The sequence below is a fragment of the Prionailurus viverrinus genome, chromosome E3 (genome assembly GCF_022837055.1).
Source record: "Prionailurus viverrinus isolate Anna chromosome E3, UM_Priviv_1.0, whole genome shotgun sequence".
Lineage (NCBI taxonomy): Eukaryota > Metazoa > Chordata > Mammalia > Carnivora > Felidae > Prionailurus > Prionailurus viverrinus.
Window position 1 is genome coordinate 10,352,367 of NC_062576.1, and position 21,085 is coordinate 10,373,451.

Here is a 21,085-nt window from a genome sequence, read left to right on the forward strand (position 1 = left end):
TATAGCTGAATAATATTCCATTATATATGATATATATCATATATATATATGTATGATATATATATGTGTGTACGTGTATGATGTATACATATACATATATAGCATCTTCTTTATCCATTCATCAATCAGTGGACACTTGGGCTTCTTCCATATCTTGGCTATATGTAAATAATGATGCTATAAACATCAAGGTGCATGTGTCCCTTTGAATTAGTGTTTTTGTATTGTTTGGGTAAATACCCAGTTGTGTGATTACTGGATCGTAGGGTAGTTCTATTTTTCATTTTTTGAGGAACATCTGTATTATTTTCCAGAATGGCTGCACCAGTTTCTATTCCCACCAACAATGTGCAAGGGTTCCTTTTTCTCCACATCCTTGCCAACACCTGTTGTTTCTTGTGTTGTTGATTTTAGCCATTCTGAAAGGTGTGAGGTGACATCTCATTGTAGTTTTGACTTACATTTCCCTGATGATGAGTGATGTTGGCCATCTATATGTGTTCTTTGGAGAAATGTCTGCTCACGTCTCCTGTCTATTTTAAAATTGGATTACTTGGTTGTTTGGTGTTAAGCTGTCAAAGTTCTTTATGCATTTTGGATACTAACCCTTTATCAGATATGTCATTTGCAAATATTTTCTCCCATTCAGTAGGTTGTCTTTTAGTTTTGTTGTTTCCTTTGTCGTGCAGAAGCTTCTTATTTTGATGTAGTCCCAATAGTTTATTTTTGCTTTTATTTCCTTTGCCTAAGGAGACATACCTAGAAAAATGTTGCTGTAGCTTATGTCAGAGAGATCACAGCCTGTGCTCTCTTCAAGGATTTTTTTTTTTTTTTGGAAAATTGTTTAAAGTTTATTGATTTGTTGTGTGAGAGACACAGAGGGGGCTGGGGGGCAGAGAGGGAGAGAATCCCAAGCAGGCTCCACCCTGTCAGCACAGAACCTGACATGGGGCTCAAACCCATGAATCATGAGATCATGACCCAAGCCTAAATCAAGAGTTGGATGCTTAACCAACTGAGCCATCCAGGCATGCCTCTCTTCAAGGATTTTTATAGTTTCAGGTCTCAATCCATTTTGAGTTTAATTTTGTTTGATTTTTGAAATGTTTATTTATTATTTTGAGAGACAGAGAGAGACAGAGTATGAGCAGGGGAGGGGCAGAGAGAGAGGAAGACACAGAATCTGAAGCAGGCTCCAGGCTCTGAGCTGTCAGCACAGAGCCTAATGAAGGGCTGGAACTCACAAACTGTGAGATCATGACCTGAGCCAAAGTCAGAGACTTAACTGACTGAGCCACCCAGGTGCCCCAATTCTGAGTTTATTTTTGGTGTAAGAAAGTGGTCCAATTTCATTCTTTTTCATGTAGCTGTCTAATTTTTCCAACACTATTTGTTGAAGAGATTGTCTTTTTCCCACTGCATATTCTTGACTCTTTTGTTCAAGATTAATTGACCATATAATTGTGGGTTTGTTTCTGGACTTTCTATCTTGTTCCATTGATCTATGTGTCCATTTCTGTGCCAATACCATACTGTTTTCATTACTGCAGCTTTGTAGTATAACTTGAAGTTTGGAATTGTGATACCTCCAGCTTCGTTTCTTTTTCAAGATTGTTTGGCTATTTGGAGTCTCTTGTGGTACCATACAAATTGTACGATTATTCTAGTTCTGTGAAAAATGCTGTCGGTATTTTGATAGGAATTACATTAAATCTGTAGATTTCTTTAAAAATTTTTTTAATGTTTATTTATATTTGAGAGAGAGAGAGAGAGAGTGTGTGAGCTGGGGAAGGGCAGAGAGAGAGGGAGACACAGCAGGCTCCAGGCTCTGAGCCGTCAGCACAGAGACCAACACAGGGCTCAAATTTGTGAACTGTGAGATCATGATCTGAGCCAAAGTCAGACACTTAAAGGAGTGAGCCATCCAGGCACCCCTAAATCTGTACATTTCTTTAGGTAGATGTACATTTTAACAATATTTGTTCTTCCAATACATGAGTATGGAATATCTTTCCATTTTTTAAATGTTTATTTATTTTTTGAGAGAGAGAGAGAGCAGGGGAGGGGCAGAGAGAGAAGGAGACAGAATTTGAAGCAGGCTCCTGGCTCTGAGCTGTCAGCACAGCTGACAACGCCTGGTCTGAACCCATGAACAGCAAGATCATGACCTGAGCCAAAGTCGGACGCTTACCTAACTGAGTCACCCAGGTGCCCCTATCTTTCCATTTTTTTTGTGTGTGTTTTCTTCAATTTCTTTCATCAGTGTTTTATAATTTTCAGAGTACAGGTCTTTAACCTTCTTGGTTAAGTTTATTTCTATGTGTGTGATTATTTTCAGTGCAATTGTAAATGGGATTGCTTTCTTAATTTCCCTTTCTATTGCTTATTAGTGTATAGAAATGCAATGGAATTCTGTACACTGATTTTGTATCCTGTGACCTCACTGAATTCATTTATCAGTTCTAATAGTTGTTTTTTTTTCTTGCAGTCAAGTTTTCTACATATAGTATCATATCATCTGCAAACAGTGAAGTTTTGCTTCTTCCTTGCCCATTTGAATGCTTTTTATTTCTTTTTCTTGTCTGATTGCTGTGGCTAGGACTTCCAGTACTATGTTGAATGAAAGTGGTGAGAGTGGACATCCCTGTCTTATTCCTGATCTTAGGGGGATAGCTCTCAGGTTTTCACCATTGAGTATGATGTCCTCTGTGGGTTTTTCATATGTGGCCTTTATTATGTTGAGGTGTTCCCTTTAATTTTTTTTTAACGTTTATTTATTTTTGAGACAGAGACAGACAGAGCATGAACGGGGGAGGGTGAGAGAGAGGGAGACACAGAATCGGAAACAGGCTCCAGGCTCTGAGCTGTCAGCACAGAGCCCGACGCGGGGCTCGAACTCATGGACCGCGAGATCATGACCTGAGCTGAAGTGAGCCGCTCAACCAACTGAGCCACCCAGGTGCCCCGAGGTATGTTCCCTTTAGACCTGCTTTGCTGAAGGCTTTTATCATAAATGGATGTTATACTTTGTCAAATGCTTTTTCTGCATATATTTAAATTATCATATGGTGTCTATCCTTTCTCTTGTTGTGATATATCACATTGGTTGATTTGCAAATATTGAACTACCCTTGCACTCTGGGAATAAATCCCACTTAATCATGGTGAATGATTTTTTTTAATGTATTGTTCAATTTGGTTTGCTAATGTTTTGTTGAGGATTTTTGCATCTATGTCCATCAGAAATATTGGCCTACTGTTTTCTTTTCCTTTTTTGTAGTGTGTTTATCTGGTTTTGGTATGAGGGTAGTGTAGGCATCCCAGAATAACTTTGGAAGCTTTCCTTTTCCATTTTTTTGGAATACTTTGAGAAGAATAGGTATTAACTCTTTAAATGTTTGGTAGAATTCATCTGGGAAGCCATCTGGTCTTGGACTTTTACTTGTTGGGAATTTTTTGATTAGCGATTCAATTTCATTGCAGGTAATTGGTCTGTTCAAATTTTCTATTTCTTCCTCATTCAATTTTGGTAGGTTATATGTTTCTAGAAATTTATCCATTTCTTCCAGGTGGTCCAATTTTCCGGCATATAATTTTTCATAATATTCTCTTATAATCCTTTGTATTTCTATGGTCTCAGTTGTTATTTCTCCTCTTTCATTTCTGATTTTGTTTATTTGAGTCCTCTCTCTTGCTTCTCTTTTTGTATTTGTTTTTCTTTCTTTCTTTCTTTCTTTTTTTTTTTTGATGAGTCTGGCTACAGGTTTACAATTTTGTTGATCTTTTCAAAGAACCAGCTCCTAGTTTCATTGATCTGTTCTGGTGTTGGTTTTTTTTTTGTTTTTTTTTTTTAATTTCTAATTACTTTATTTCTGCTATAATCTTTATTATAATTTCCTTCCTTCTACTGGTTTTGGGTTTTTTTTTTCTTCTTCTTTTTATAGCTCCTTTAAGTGTAATGTTAGGTTGGTATTTTTCTTGCTTCTTGAGGCAGACCTGTATTGCTATAAACTTCCCTCCTAGAATAGCTTTTGTTGCATCCCAAAGATTTTTGGACCATTATGTTTTCATTTTCATTTGTCTCCATGTATTTTTTAAAATTCCCCCCCCCCTTTTTTGTTTGTTTGTTTGTTTGGCCCATTCATTGTTTAGTAGCAATTATTTAACCTCTATATATTTATGCTCTTTCCAGATTTTTTTCTTGCAGTTGATTTCTGGTTTCATAGCATTGTGGTCAGGAAAAATTCATGGAATTACTTTGATCTTGAATTTGTTGAGACTTGTTTTGTGGCGTCATATGTTACCTATTCTGGGGAATGTTTCATGTGCATTTGAAAAGAATGTATATTTTGCTGTTTTAGGATGGAATGTTCTGAATATATCCATTAAATCCATCTGGTCCAATGTGTCATTCAAAGCCACTGTTTCTGTTTGGATGATTTGTCTATTGAGATAAGTGGGTTGTGAAACTCCCACAAGTGTATTGTCTTGTAGAATCAGAAGTCCCACATGGATCTCACTAGCCTAAGATTAAAGTACATTCCTTCCTACAGGCTCTGAAGGAGAATCTGTTTCCTTTCTTTTTCCAGCTTCTAGAAGCTGCCCACTTTCCTTGGTTCATGGCTCTTTCCTCCATCTTCAAAACCCAGCAGTATCAAGTTGAGTCCTTCCCTTGCTGCTGTCTCTCTGATTTTCTCTTCTGCCTTGCTCTTCCACTTTTAAAGATGTTGTATCCCTGTGTTACATTGAGCCCACCCAGATAATACAGGATAATCTCCCTATTTTAAAGCCAGTTGATTAGCAATCTGTAATTCCACCTGCTACTTTAATTCCCCTTTGGCATGTGTCCCTACAAAATTCTTATGCTAAAGCCCTCCACCTCCCCACTCTCCTGATGGTGTTGGGAGGTAGGGCCTTTGGGAGGTGATTAGGTCCTAAGAGTAGACCCCTCATGAATGATATTTGTGCCCCTATAAAAGAGAACTCAGGGGCACCTGGGTGGCTCAGTCAGTTAAGTGTCCAACTCATGATTTCATGGTTCATGAGACTGACCATCTCCACGCTGACCATGAGGAGCCTGCATGGGATTCTCTCTCTCCCTCTCTTCCTGCCCCTCCCTCTCTCCCTCTCAAAATAAATAAATAAACTTTTTAAAAAAAGGACCTCAGAGAGCTCCTTTGCTCACTTTCTGCCATGTGAGGACACAAGATGATGGTCATTTATAAAACAGCAGGCATGTTCTCACCAGACATCAAATCTGCCAGCACCTTGATCATGCTTAGACATCCCATCCTCCAGAACTATAAGAAAAAAATTTCTGTTGTTTAAGCCACCTAGCTTATGGTGCTTTGTTATAGCAGCCCAAACTAAGACAGCATGTAACCTAGCAAATTCACAGGTTCCAGGGATTAGGATGCGGGCATCTTTGAGGAGGCCATTATTCTACCACAGCATAGAGATTCGGCCATATCAGAGGCAAATGTACTTTTTAAAAGGTGATCGCATGTATAGCCCAGTTTGGAAGTCAAATTGGGGCCCAGTTCAGAAAGAACATGCAAGGTTGAGTAGTGAGCTCTAACCTGTATGTGTATGTATGTATGTACGTATATACTATATACACACACAATAGATATAGATATACAGATATATAGGTATAGATTTTGTATAAAATCTATTTGTTTGTTTGTTTATTTATTTTTATTTAAATATTCTCCTTACCTTAAGCATAAGCAAACAAAAATACTCTTTGGGATTTTAACCTAGGCATGTACAGCCAGGCCTTCCTTTTCCCCACAGCCACAGGAATGAAACATCTTGTGTACTTCACACACAGCCCGTAGAAGTCTCAGCAACTATGTATGGAAGGAATGAAAGAAGAAAAAAAAGAGGGAAGGAGCTCTCCTTACCACCCTCCTGATCCTGGGTCTGCTGGGTTTTCCACCTGCCTCTCCGAGTGGGCCTGTTCTATTTTCTTCTCCAGCCTCTGTTGGGACTTCCACTCACCTGTAGAGATAGGACACACCCTCAGGCAGGGCAGTGGCATAAGGAATGATGGAGGTATTTCTGGAACCACAAAGAAACCCCAAATATTATAACAAAAGTTGCCCCTATTGCTCTAATCACTTAGAAAATTACAAGGACATGGGAGCTGTGAGCCACGAGCCATGGTCGAAGACCGAAATATGTATCTCTTATTACGAATCGTATCACAGGAGTAACTGAAGAGATATTCTGGTTGCTCTGTCTTTTAATAATAACGTAGTGTGAAAATAAATAAAGGAAACATCATTAAAAATGGAGCCGGGGCGGGGGGTGCCTAGGTGGCTCAGTTCAGTTGGGTGTCCAACTTCGGCTCAAGTCATGATCTCACAGTTCGTGGGTTCGAGCCCCACATCAGGCTCTGTGCTGACAGCTCAGAGCCTGGAGCCTGCTTGAGATTCTGTGTCTCCCTCTCTCTTTCTGCCTCTCTCCCACTTGCTCTATCTCTCTCTCTCAAAAATAAATAAAAACATGGGGCGCCTGGGTGGCGCAGTCGGTTAAGCGGCCGACTTCAGCCAGGTCACGATCTCGCGGTCCGGGAGTTCGAGCCCCGCATCGGGCTCTGGGCTGATGGCTCAGAGCCTGGAGCCTGTTTCCGATTCTGTGTCTCCCTCTCTCTCTGCCCCTCCCCCGTTCATGCTCTGTCTCTCTCTGTCCCAAAAATAAAAAACGTTGAAAAAAAAAAATTAAAAAAAAAAATAAATAAAAACATTAAAAAAAAAAAGGGAGGAAGTTTACTTTACATAGCCCAGCAGGAAGGCAGCTCTCTTTGCCCAGCCCAGCCGATGTACTCAGCCAATGAGAAGCTGTCACTACCCTAAACTCTTGTAAACAGCCCCTCTCAACTTTTTCTTTCCTCCGTAAATGTAAGGCCCTCTTCATTCTGTACTGTGTACTAATCAGGACAGGCTAGGTGTTGTAACAAACAACCCTGCACATTCCATGCCTTTAACACAACACTAATTTATTTCTTTTTCATGGTCACAGTACAATGCTGGGGTCAGGGAGAATCTGCTCCACAGAGTCGTTCAGGGGCCCAGTTTCCCTCCACCTACTGACTCATCCATCTACATCCTCGGCAGTCTCCACTGAATCCTCTGCTCCCGTGGAGCAGAAAAGGGAAGCGAGAACACGGAGAACCACAGGAGGGTTTCTAGAGACAGTCCCAGACTCAACAGATCACTCTGCACACATTCTAGGACTCATCACACGGCATCACCTAATTGCAAGAGAGGCTGGGAAGTGCCTAACCTTGTATCCAAGAGAAAGAGAAGAATGTGGCAATCTCTGCCATAGTGGGCAAACTTGGGGTGTGGCACATCAACAAGAAATTCACCTTTGCCCTGGGCTTCAGATCACAAAAGGCTTATGAGGTATGCAGGGCAGAGGCCACGTTGTTAGGGTGAACTACGCACTCAGGGACCAGAGACCAGTCATCGTCACCTGTCATCAACATCTCTTTCACTTCGGGTTTGTTGTGATGGTCGCTGTTTTCCCTGCCTCTGGGCTCCCAAAACCACTGAAACATGCCTGGACCATCAAATCCACTGGCTACATGGGGACAGTTTGTGTACATGTCTATGTCCCTACCTAAAAATTGTTTTGCAACCTGTAAATGCCAAGGCAGAGGACTTGGCATTCATTTAAGATCTGCTAAATTAGCCGGATCTAAAAGACATAATAGAAGATGAGAAGGGGGACCTTTTAGTGGACAGAGGGAAAAGCGATCATGCTGTCCAGCAAGCAGCAAGGAATGGGTTGCTGAATCCTGCAACATCACGGCGGCCTCTGGATGTTTTGTCACTGATGCGGAATGAGCCCCCCCAGCCTTGCTCCCAGCAGCGGATTCCCCAGAATCAGTAGGAGGAGATGATAGTTCTGGGTTCCAGGGATTCCAGAAAGTCTTAGAGCAGGGGAGCAAGCAGGTATGAGGGGTCTGGTGGATTGCAGCTACCTGCACCCCACCCTTACTGCATGGGGGTGAAGGCTTCTTGGTAGCTAGTAGCTTGTGCCTTGAGTTCAAATTGTCTGCACGTGATGGAGGTGAACTGAAGTCCTGGTAGATGCTTAGGGTGGCTATAGCCTCCAAACCCCAGGGTTTGACCTTCTGGTGCTAGATCTTTAGTGATCTCCTCACTCAGGAGTCATTAGTCCCTGGAAGAATCACACTCCAGTGTGTGAACTCACAAGATGTCATCCCAGCAAGTAATGGAATGCTTTCCATTGGCAACGCAGTTGCATGGTGGATGGGGTAAGCGGAGGCCATAGTGAGCTCATTAACCGTTGAGCAATAAGTCTATGTGTTCATCGTGTTGGCCAACAAATATGAAGTGCCAACTGTGTGCTCACTTGCATGGGTACGCTAAGAATAGAAAGAGGTGGAAGATAGACTCCTAAAACTATGAAGTCCCCGTCCTCAAGGAACTTGCCTCTGGATGGCAAGATCAGAGACAGTGTGGGGTAACATTAAGAACAAGCTTGAACCCTACACTCCGTCCCGGGGTTGAATTCTTACTTGCCATTTAACCTCAACAAACCTCAGTTTTTCCATCTGCAACATGGGGATAATTGCTACCTCACAAGAGCTTCTCTGAAATGAATGAGAAAATGTCATGAGAGTTTACTGTGAATACTTTCAATGTATCACATGATGGCCTTACTGGTTTTGTAAAAGAAATGCACACTCATTGTAGAAAACAGACCACACGGAACCAAAACTTTATGCACCTTTTTCCAAGACCTTACTCTCTGAAACATGACTTTGCTGGAGCAGCTGTAATTATGAAAACACATCCATGCAGAAGGCACTACTCAAAGCTTCAAGTATCACAAAAAGTTCAGCAAAGCAGCTGGTTTCCTCGATGCTCCCGAGGCGCTGGTTGCAGGCAGTGGGAAGGCCCCACTGCCCCCGGGAAAGTGGTCAGGATGAGGGTGGGGCTGGGGCCAAGGAGAGGGAGCGAGGAGTCCCTGGGATGTGACAGCCAGCCATCCCATGGATGGATGAGAACTCCGCCTTAACCTCTCCCTGCATTATGTGCTGTAAAAACCTACAAGACACGTCTGTTCCTGACCCTCCCAGGTTCTTGGGAGTTTAAAGGATGTGCCCCAAACCACAGGCTGGTTAAAGGCTTCGGGATCCGTGGGTCCTGCTGGAAAGGCCACTTCTGAAGGGAGGTGTCCAGAACGAGCACCCAGGTGGGCACTCAGGGATCTTCAGGCGCTGGGGCCATTGGGGAAGGTTCCAGGGAGGTCGAAGATCTTTTATTCAACTGACTGGCTCTCCCTTGGGCTCAGAGCACAGATAAATAACAACACAATGTGGGGCAGGGATGAAGGAATGTGAAGGTTTGTGAAAACAATGACGAGCCATTCAAGTTAGTCTGAGGTAATGAGAGGAAAGCAGTTTCCAAAGACAAACTCCTGAGCCAGCTAAGGTGATGGCCTGTGTGGTCAGCTGGAGGATTTCTGGTGCCAAGCAGCGGAAGGATAGCCGGAGAGGGCCCCTGGATGACCACTGGGCACAAGCAAGAGAACACTCACCTGTAGGGACAGGACACACCCTGGGCAAGGCAGTCCTGTATGAAGAACATTCCAAATGAAGGCAGGATAGCACAGTGCAGTGCTTCCCAAACTTTGGTATCTGAATCAGCTGGGAGCTAATAAAGAACGCAGAGGCCCAGGCCTGGTGAAGCAAGATAGGACCCGGGCCTTTGTTGTTATATCCCAGCCTCCGGTGATTCTGACACCTGCCGCAGCTTGAGAACCTTTCAGAACATGAGCTCTGGACCCAGACTCCGTGGGTTTGAATCCCAGCTCGGCCATGTGTCTCCTCAGCGACTCTGGCAATGCTATAGATTCACCGTTTGTGATCTGGAACTTCGAATAGTACCTATCTCAGAACTGCTGGGAGGGAGGAATGAGTTGTTAGCAGCACAGCCACTGGAACGGTGTCTGGACCATAAGATGTACTCTGGGAATGGTAGTCACTATTCTCCAACCTGTGTCATCTGTGGCAGAAAGCTGCCATTAGAGAGGAAAATTAAAGGAATTGCAGGGTAAGAGAGGATATTCCGTACATTCAACTGAGATTTTTACAAAAACAGAAAACCCTACTCAGCTAGCATATGTGACCAGCCAGTGAGCAGCTTGAGACGTCTGAGTGAGAAGCTGAGCGCCCAGGTTGCCATGACAGCAGCCAACAACAGGAGGAGGAAAAGCTCTCTCGGTTTATTAGAGAAAGCTGGGGTGCTCAGCTCCCCACATGGCTTCCTTCCTGTTGGCTCGATCCTGGGACGTGATGGAGGAATGATGGAGGTGGAAGAGGCTCCCACACGGGTACCCCGCGTGTAGCTGCTCTCTGGGACACTTGGAAGAACTTAAAGGGGAGACTGGAGAGCCAGTCATCAGGCCACAGGTACCTGTTAAGAAAATATACAGGGTTGCTTCCACATATCCAGAACTTCTAGAAGTACTGAGACATACTCGGCTGAACCCCCTGGGAACACACAATAAACCCATCTCCTTTCTGATGGGTTAAGGAGAGCTTAGGTGGGTGAACTTGAAACCGTAGGCAAAAAACCAAGCGTGGGTAACAGCGTTAGGTGTGGGCAAAGAGGATGCCTTCTGGGGAACCTGTTGTGGCCTCCTCCTGCTGTGCCCCTGCCCACAGGGCACAGGTTTGTGGGGCCAGGGAAACGTAGACACCCAGCGCTTGTGTCCTCACTTCACGTATCAGACGACAGTTGAGGTTAGACCTTAGACCTTGGAATCCCTGTCCAAAGTGACCCAAGCCTGCTTCTGATGCCTACAGGAGCCTCTCTCCAGGTCCATTTTCACAAAGGCAGTGCTGCCCCATGGTGCACACCCTAGGGCCCAAGTCCTGGGTGGCCAAGGGATGGTGGTGTGCGGCGACAGGGCACTTGGGAGGCATGTGCTGGGGTTCCCTCGCAATGTGGCAAAGAACCAGGTGGGAAGAGGAGAGGCCTGGACCACTGGATGGCCAGCTGTGACCCCACACTGTGGCAGAGACTGGACTCTGAGAACTCCAAATTCAAACTTGGCCTTCCAGTATGTTATGTCAAGGTAGGAGGGTGGAACGGATTTGGGCTCAGCTTGATTTACAACTTTTAAACATTAAGACCTGGCATGTGGGTCTCCATTTGCATTCTTGCCTCTGACTTCACAAATGTTGGGGGGGTGCGCCTGATGGCTAAAGACACGTACTTTAGTACCAGATAGGCCGAAACTGAAACATCTGAGTGTGCCATTTATTATGTGCCTCGGGCAATTTACTTCAACACTCTAATAATACTGATGTTAAGGCTCGTTCGGTTCCAAGGAGTATCCCAATTCAAATGGACTTGTAAGTAAGGGATTTGTTGGTTCCTACAACTGACAAGTCCAGTAGTAGAAACCTCAGGTGTGTCTGGATCCGGCAGTCTCACCAGCAACCTCAGCACATGGTCTCCACATCTTTGGCCCTGCTTTCCTGTGCTAGCTTCCTTCTTGGGCAGGACTACGCACATGGTCATAAGCTTACATCCCACTTACGAAGCAATCCCTGCAGAAAATGAAAGGTATCACTTTTCTAAAGATCTGGCAAAATCCAGGGATCTGATGATTGGTTATATGCCCACCATAGAGGATCTGTGTCTATCCCCTACAAATCATGGGGATTAAGAGTCAGGGAAGTCGTTTTCACCAAATAAAAACTAAGATGCGGTTACCAGGAGAATAACTGCGGCAAAAACGAGTGGTTTGATGGGGGAATAAATGCTTAGCGCTCAACGTGAGCCACTACTGATGTGATGGAGAAAAGGCAAATAGACTCAAACCGAGGTATGCATACAGAACGGAAAGCAAGTGGAAACCGTGTTCGTTTTCCAACTGCCCCGAATTCTGGAATGAGTTGGCAGCTTGAAGAAATGAAGCCTTGGAAATGCACTCACAATCTCAGAAGACACACTACGGTCGTATGTATGAATCACGCTTTCGGCTGCTGTGGCTGATTCTGCAAACACCAACCTGTGCCCATCAGTGCGCCTCAGCCTCAAAACTTGGGTATGACACCAAGCCTTGTTCGCCAAGAAGACTGTTACTGGAATTGTGTAGAGAAGCACATGAATCCCCAAATTATTAAGTTTCTAGACACGCGGCCAATTTGGGGCAACGTTCAGTCTAACGCTGAGATAACCTACTATCACTGAGGACTCATCACGACAGTGTCTGCTTTCTATTCGCCTCCTGTCATCTCCAGCTACAGAACAATCTTAAATATTGAGGATCCTTCTTACCTTGATAGAAATTGACCAAGACTATTCACAGATCTCTAAATGTGCACTTTTGTGGTTTACACTTTTTTTCTATTTTTGATGATTGATAAAAATAGGCTATATACATTTTAAATATTTCCCGTTTTTTATTTTGAAAAATTGCAAACCCACAGAAGTTCAAATAGTACTAAAATATTAACGCCGCCTTCACACACACACACATTTTTGATCAAAAAAACCCACGGCGGCCTCTGCTCTATGTTAATATCCAGATACCTTCTCCATGCTTACGAGAGAAGCAGCCTCATGTTTAGTGAGAGGAGCAGTGTCCTCAGGAAGCCTCAGTGTTCTTTTCTGTAGGACTTCACTGATCTCATTAGAAACTCACAGCCCTGCAAGGCCCTTTGCACAGGATTTATTCCCATCTTACAGATGAGGAAACAAACTCAGACAGGCCAAGTGATCTATCTGCTCAAGGTTTGTCAGTAAGTGACCCAGACGAACCTGGAACCAAAGACTTCTGACTTCAGTAACTCAACATATTCGGGTCACTTCTCTCCTGGATATACAGTGAGAGTAAAGCCGGAGCCAAACAGATATGCAAAGAAGTGTTTTAGCTTCATTCTTCTGACCGTCTGAAAGCAAATATTCACCAGGACCCATGTGCACATCATTATCAATCAGAAGTCTTATCAGGAGCATAAAACTGCAATGGAAATTGAGAGCAGAAGGGTGCACACAGAGGGTATAGAAATATCTGTTAACTGCCCCCAATTCGACTTCAGTATTTACCGAGCGCTTACTCTGTTCCTGGTATTGTGCTTGGGATACCGAGCAAACAAGATAGACAAAGATTCTGCCCTTGTGGAGCTCACATGCCCGTGGGCTAATGAACAATCCAGAAGCTGCCAATGAGAGATGGGTGGGCTGCATCTGGCCCACATGAGTGTTTTGTCTGGTCCACACTGTTTCATTTTTGTCTTTTTATAATAAGTCGCCAACTTCTAGCTTCTCTGAAACAGGCAACTTCTGTGGGATTCCCGAATAAGAAGTAGCAGCCCCTCCGCCGCCAGGACACGTGTCTTCTGGAAATCACTTCAGTTCCCAGGATCTCCCACTGTCTTACACCCAGGCAACTGTGGCCCAATTCATGCATTTGCGTTTCCTACTCGACATCCTAAAGCATTTAAGCTGAAACCCCTGAAGCAAACAAATATTCAAAGGAGATCATTTCAGATCAGATAAAGTCATACAAAAGAAATAAAATGAGCTAACGTGACAGGAGTGACAGGATTGGTGGAAAGGGCTACTTCAGACTGGGTGGCCAGGGAGGGTCTCTCCGAAGCGTAACTGAAACAGAGAACTGCATTACCAACAGGAAAAATGCTTCGAAGCAGAGGGAACAGCACGGGCACAGGTTCCACTTGGGGCAGGAAATAACTTGGCCTGGTCAAGTAACAGCAGCAAGTTTGGGGTGGTTGGGAGAGGGGTAAGAGGTTCACAGAGGAAGGAAGAAGCCAGATTACACAGGACCTTAAAGGCCATGATGAGAATCTTGGATTTTATTCCAGGTGCGATAGGAAGCCTTTGGAAGGCTTTTGCTTGGGAACAATGTGATCTGGTTTCAAAGATCACTCTGGGATGCCGGGAAGTGATGTAAACGAGGCAAGAGAAGAAGCAGGGAGACCAATGAGAAAGCTGGATTATTGTAGTCCAGCAGGTGACAGTGGCTAGAACCAGGATGGTTAACAGAAAAGATGGAGAAAAGCAGATTCAGGATACAATCTGGAGTAGAACCAAAAGAATTTTCTGATGGAGTGGATGGCAATAGTGCCAGTGGGCCGGAAGGATTAACGAAAAGGGAGTAACGAGAGAGAACTCCACGGTTGTGCCTTGTTCAAAGGGATGTCTAGGGGAGGCCCCCATCGCAGGGACCGAGGGCAAGACGGGGATTTCGGATGGATAAATTTTGCCAAGACGCAAGTCGTCCTAGAGCCTCATTTCCCTTCTCCCACACCCCAGCATTCTCAAATCCAAAAAGCTGAACTTGTAAATGCCTCACCTCTTACCAACTCTATCCCTTCAACTTCAGACCCACCGCCTCCGTCTGGATCCAGTTCTGTCTCTTGCCGGGACTTTCCCAATAGCCCTCTACAGCTATGAATTAACTAGCAAAAAGCACTTACTACCCACGAGTTACCTCTCTCCCACTGGCCATCCTTGATGGCAGAGATGACGCCCTATTCGTATTCATCCCCAGTGCTAGTGCTGTGCTGGGCCCACAGTGGGCACTCAAATATTTGATGAACTGAAAAGAGGTCTCCTCAGATAGAATACAACCTCCTTGCAGAGAGGAGTCCTATCTTGGAATTCTAGCATTCCTCTACACAACTTACAGAACCAGCTGCCAAATGTATAATCAAATTCCAGAAACTTCGCCTTCCCAAGGGACGGGTTTCTTTCTTTTTCATTTAGTTTCAAAGTATTGAGTCCCATATTTACCTGGTAGTTAAGAAACGAGATTGGCCAACAGACAACGTATATTATTACTCTTTTCCACTTTTCTTCCAAATCTAGGGACTTTATATGTGCATACATTAACAACATCTTTGTAAGGAGGACAAGAGAGAGGATTATTCTCCATTTTACAAGAAAAAAAACTGAGGCACCAAATGAAATCCCTAAATTCCTTTTTGATGGAATTCGGAGCTTCGCCTGGATTAAGACTGGTCCTTCCCTGACACGATCCCACAGTTCTGTAATTGGAGGGTATCCCAGGCTCCCACCCCTGCAAAACTGCTGGTTAGTACTCAGGGATTCCCTAGGTTTTGCCTCCACAACTGCAAACTCCTTTGGGTACCAGGGTGTGTTGCCCCAAGGTCAAAGGCCATGTCCTCTCTCTCCAACTGTCCATTTCCCTCAGCACCCGGTGAAGACAGATTCCATCCCTTGGGCCCAGGAGAAAGAGAAGCACCTTGGTCATTAGACCAGGAAGTCAAGTAAGGCCAGGAGTCACAACCGGCAAGAAGAGAGAGATCAAAATAGGCAAGAAGAGTTTCAATGGGGAAAAGGAGAGAGGAGCCACCACTAAAAATCCAAATACTCCTTTCAAGAGGCTTCCAGCTGAGGAGTACCTGGGAGGAGGAAGTGGCAGCCGTGGCGCAGGCCAGATCCTTCCTGCCACACCCACCCAGAGTCATTTCTTCAAGGCGCCCAGGCTTCTCAGAGCCTCCTGGGCCTGGGTCAGCTGCTGCTGCAGCCTCTGGCGGGTGCTCTCGTTGGAGGCCCGCTTCAGGAGGCCCTGCATTTCTTCTACCACGGCCCGATGGCCAGGGGTGTTATGGAAAAGCCGCACTGCCCGGTCCCCACAGGAGGCCAGAAGCCGGCCAGTGATGTCAAAGGACAAGTCAGTGATACACTCCCCATGGACCTGCTCAAAGCATTCCTCCTTCTCACCCCGCCGGGTGTTGTAGAGATGAATACTGCTGCCACTGGCCAAGGCCAAGACCTGGGCGTCAGGGGAGAGAGCCAGGCGGCACGGCATGGTGCTCGCCTCTTCAAAGCAGCCTGTCCTCAGCAAGTAGGGATCCTGCTGCTTCTTGTACTCCACATCTGTGTCCCACAGTTTCCACGTCCCGTCCTTGGAGACCGAGGCCATCCTGCAGCATGGAAAATCACGGCTCAAGCCCCAATGCACCCTGGAGGGGAGGGCACTGGGACAGCATTAGGGGCTCCAGCTAGGAAGCCAAGTGCGCGGCTAGATCTACTTCCTGCTGAGGGCCGGGCACTCTACCCACTTTAGACCTGCTGCAGAGATAGGCAAAAAAAAAAGGCCCTGGTTGCCAACAGGGGCTGGGAGCCGCTGGTAAGACATCAGAGAGGATTCACTCACCTGCGGGAGTCATTGGAGAAAGCGAAGAAGTGGACGGCGGCCGAGTGACCCTTCAGTTCAAAGGCTCGCACAACCTCCTGGAAGTCCCCTTTTTTCCCAAAGCAGACTTCCCAAACTTTGACATCCGGGGTGAAGCCACACGAGGCCACAAACCTGTCACACAACCAGATTCCTTTACAACTTCATCTTGAGGGCATTTCCTTTCTGCCAACCTGCTAAACCTCATTCCTGAGAAAATTCATCATCTTCTGCCTCAATAACACTGTGCTTTTAAAAATATGACCTCGGTCCATCCTCATGGCCAGGCTAGAGGATACATGGTACCCCCACTGCGCATGATTCCATACGGTCTGCTCCTTCCACTATCTGAAGCGGGCTCTCTGCTCTGTTCCTGGCCATGCCTTCTGCCCATCCCAGATGCCAAGTCCCTCCCTCCTCACCTGCTACAAGGGGATATAGCAGCATGGGTATTGTTCATCTGGTTAGTGTTGATGGTAGACAGCACATGACCTTTCAGATTCCAGATGAGGATAGTTGTGTCACTGGAAGCAGTCATGATGAACTTCCCTGAGAGGGCAGGAGGGTGACATGAGCCAAGGTCAAGGCCCTGACCACGTGTCATCCTCTACGCAGACACTTACGAAGGTCTCCGCTGTCCCAAGTATCCATGCTCCCCTCCTGGACCAAGGGTCACCACAGACTAGGATTTTGCTGAACGCTGTGGGTCTTACCTGCCTCCCCTGGGGACCTGCTGTGGCTCCCAGGACTCCAGGGGAACCCAGAGCCAGAGTCCCTTTGTCAAAACTAGGGCTGAGCATAACTCTCAGGCAGCATTAACTCATTCGGCCAAAAACTGGGGCTGTTCTTAGTCTTAGGTAAGCTCCGTCCTCTGCAAGCCTCTTACCTGTGTCGGCAATGCCGATGTTGATGACGGGTGCCTTGTGCTTTTTGGGAAAGTCCTCTGGGGTGGCCGTGAAGGTATAGCCTCCATCCTCTCGCTTGGTCATCTTGAAGACACGAAGGGTGTCTCCGTTGGCCAGCCAGACGATGAAGGCTCTAGAGACAGGAAGCAGACAAGGCACTCACTTGTTTGGACACGGAGGCCTGTGTGTGCCAGTTCCTATGCTAGGCTCTGAGGAAAATCATGGGCCTTCCTTCGTACCCCAGTCCGGCCCTGCAACTTAACCCCTTGGCTCAAAACCTCTTAATACTCCTCAGAAGGTAGGCCTCTCCCAGCTTTGGCTCTTTCAGTTTCTCTCTAGGGTTTGGAAAACCATGACAGCTCCCAAGACGAATCTGGAGCCAGGCTTTGGTACTTCCCAAGTAGGAACACACCTTCCCCTCTCTGCTTCCTTGCTGTGTAAAATGCACAGACCTCCAGGGAGCCCCGGGTGGTGCTCAAGCTGTCCAGTTCTCTTTCTGCCACCCCCAGGGAGACCCAGGGTCCCCCCTCACCATCCCAAGTCAGGTATGGGAAGGACAGAAGCCTGGGCTTCTGCAGGCACAGCTGAGGCTCCATCTTGTCGCACCTGCAGTCAGGGCTGAAGCGCACCAGGGTGGCGTGGTCCAGCTCCACGTTGGCTCTCATGCTGCGGTGCTCCCGCTGCAGGAAGTCCTTGGTGCTCCAGATGCGGACGGTGCGATCATCTGCACAGGTGGCCAGGTACTTGCCATTGCTGCTAAAGTCCATGCAAGATATGTTCCCACTGTGGCTCTAAGGGAAGGGTTGCAGGAAGTATGAACAGGGACCCCTTGGGTAGACGGAGTCTGTTGCCTGGATTAACAGCAAGCTGCTGATAGGGTATGATGAGAGGGGACGGGATGGGGCAGCCCCCACTGATTTTGGTCAGAGGCAGCAGGGTCTGTCGTGTGCACAGAACACTAAAAAAGAGAAGTCTGCGGGGGTGTGAGTCTTTGTATATGTGTGCTGAGCATGGGTACCCATGTACCTTCAGTGCTGCAGCCAGGAGGCGGTGAGTAAAGTTGTGTTGTTGTGGCTTCTCCTTGCGAACTCGCTGATGCTGTTTCTGCTTCTTGGATCTCAAGGACTTGTCAAGTGGAAGTCCATTTGCCTTCTGGCCTGTGAGGAAGGGCCGTGTCATCTAGCCATCCGCTCACTAAGCATTTCTGGCCGCCTATAATTGGCCAGGAATCGAGGGAGCATCAAGAGATGACCAGACAGGCACCGGGCTCGAGGAGAGAGAGTGATGGGAGTAAAAACAGGGCTTTGGAATCAGACTGGGTTTGGATTATAGCTCTACCACGAGGGCTCTTGAGGAGACTGCTTGCTGTCAGTCCACATAGCACCTCAATGCAAGTTAGAAAAGGAACCCTCTTGGGGCGCCTGGGTGGCGCAGTCGGTTAAGCGTCCGACTTCAGCCAGGTCACGATCTCGCGGCCCGTGAGTTCGAGCCCCGCGTCAGGCTCTGGGCTGATGGCTCAGAGCCTGGAGCCTGTTTCCGATTCTGTGTCTCCCTCTCTCTCTGCCCCTCCCCCATTCATGCTCTGTCTCTCTCTGTCCCAAAAATAAATAAATGTTGAAAAAAAAATTTTTTTTAAGAAAAGGAGCCCTCGGGGCGCCTGGGTGGCGCAGTCGGTTAAGGGTCCGACTTCAGCCAGGTCATGATCTCGCGGTCCGTGGGTTCGAGCCCCGCGTCAGGCTCTGGGCTGATGGCTCGGAGCCTGGAGCCTGTTTCCGATTCTGTCTCCCTCTCTCTCTGCCCCTCCCCCGTTCATGCTCTGTCTCTCTCTGTCCCAAAAATAAATAAACGTTGAAAAAAAAATTAAAAAAAAAAAAAAAAAAAAAAAAAGAAAAGGAGCCCTCTCTGCAAGAACAGCTCAGTGGGTACACAGCACAGCCAACAAAGGGCAGATCCTTGGCCACACATCCCTAGGTAGGAAATAATGTGCACAACCAAACTTGGTGGTCCTGGGCTTGGGCAAGTTATTTAATTGCTCTGGGCTTTGGTTTCCTTAAAGAGAAGTTGTGAGAAGTGGACAATATATACAAAAAAGAGAAGCAGAGTACCCAAGACGAGTATTAAAGGCTCAGAGGACTCCCAGAAGGAACTCAAGGATGAGAGGTAGTCAGTACCTGTTGAGGGAGTACCTGTCCTGTGCCAGAAATGGTGCCAGTCACTTTTGTATAAAATAGCTAATTTAGGGGCAGCTGGGTGGCTCAGTCAGTTGAGCACTCAACTCTTGAGATGAGCTCAGGGCATATGATCTTGCGGTTTGTGAGTTCGAGCCCCGCAGAGGCCCGGCGTCTGGGTCCGAGTCGGCAGTGGGGAGCCTGCTTAGGATTCTCTCTCTCTGCTCTTCCCCTGCTGGAGCGCTCTCTCAAAATAAACTTAAAAAAAAAAAAATAGCTAATCTAATTGAGAATCAGATCAGTTGCAAAGTGGGCATGTGTTAGATTACTGCAGATGCTCCTTAATTCGTACAGAAAAAAAACTCCCGAGGCTCCTATACAGAGACCACCACGACCCGCCCTCTCCAGCCTTGTCCCGCAAGCGTCCTCCTCCCCCCTGAAGGGCATACCAAATGCCGTTTCAGAACTCCTTGCCTTCATGCATGTAACCTTTGCCAGCAGTATTCTTCCTCCCTCCTTGGCCAAACTCTGACCATGTATCCTTCAAGACCCCACACCACGTGTTTCCTACTCTCAGCGAAGATTTTCTTGACCCCTCCCCACCGAAAAAGCAGGGCTGACCACTCCCACCCTTGGGTTTCCTGGTGCTAGGACTGACCTCTTCTGTGACACCTATTACAGTGTATTTTTCACTTACATTTTCGGATGTTCTTCTCCCTTACGCGGCAGTGTACTTCCTAAGGGAGAAGTCCCGACACCTACTGCGATAGTATGTATATACTTCAATAAACGTTGCTCGTGTCGGGGAATGAGTCGGAGTACTTACAAATGGTGCCCGTCTACCCTCACCCCTCCCTATTTTCCTAAAATAACGAACAAGCAGCGCGCTCGAGAGAGTTTACAGGGGCTCTCGCGGCAACCCCGGGGAGACGCTGGGGCTCAGCGGAACAGCGCCTCGTCCTCGGCCACCGAGAAAGTGGCAGCGCCGGACCCACGCTGTAACTAATCCTCCCGAAGGGGCGCGACCAGCCCGGCGAGCCAGCACCTCGTCTCGAGAAGCGAAACTCATTTAACAAAAGGAGAAACTGAGGCCCACCGGGTCCCCCCCAAACCGCAGGTCGGACCAGTGGGAGGCCAGGAACATGGTCCTCGTGGGTCGCCCCCACCCACCCCGGCCCCACTAACCGGCGGATCGGCTGCTCGTCTCCTCCTCCGCGCGCAGCCACCCCCGCGCTACCGCCGCCGTCGCCATCAAGGCCAGCAGTCCGAGCAACAGCGACAGGCCCATCAGCTCCGGCAACTGCGGCAGCTCCATGACTGCACTGCCGCTGCCACCTCAGCCTCTAACTACGCGGGCGCCTGCACGCCTCCGCGGGACCGCGCACGCACACAGGACGGGGCCTGGTCATTGGCGCGTCCCGAGGGGCGGGGTCTGGCCGTTGGGCATCTTGCGGGGCGGGGCCTTGACCTTCAGAGCTTCCAAAAGGGCGGGACCTGGCTTACGGAGTGTCTCGCGGGGCGGGGCTGGACCGTTGGCGCGTCCAGAGGGGCGGGGCCTGGCTGCCGTTGCGGCTCGCGGGCGGGGCTTAACCGTTGGTGCGTCTCGAGGGGCGGGGCCTGACTGTTGGAGCGACCCGCTGTGCAGGGCCCACCCGTGGATCGTGTGGATCGTGCCGAGGGGCGGGGCCTGGGCCTTGTGGGGTCTGGGTTTTGAGGTTGTGCTGTCCCCCAAGCTGGGGGGCGAATTCTGCAGGCTCTGCTGAGTCCTCTCCTTGAGTAATTTACTGATAA

At 47.3% G+C, this 21,085-nt stretch overlaps 1 protein-coding gene across 1 annotated transcript; it reads right to left on the reverse strand.

Annotated features, from left to right (window-relative positions):
* Window positions 1-13,845: 13,845 nt before the first annotated feature.
* Window positions 13,846-20,745, reverse strand: TBL2 (transducin beta like 2). Its single transcript, XM_047838521.1, has 7 exons — window positions 20,480-20,745; window positions 18,153-18,283; window positions 17,733-17,917; window positions 17,108-17,259; window positions 16,644-16,770; window positions 16,204-16,356; window positions 13,846-15,970 (listed from the first exon to the last, which is right to left on the reverse strand). The coding sequence occupies exons 1-7, from the start codon at window positions 20,607-20,609 to the stop codon at window positions 15,508-15,510; spliced, it is 1,341 nt and encodes a 446-aa protein (XP_047694477.1). The 5' UTR covers window positions 20,610-20,745; the 3' UTR covers window positions 13,846-15,507.
* Between the last annotated feature and the right edge of the window lie 340 nt (window positions 20,746-21,085).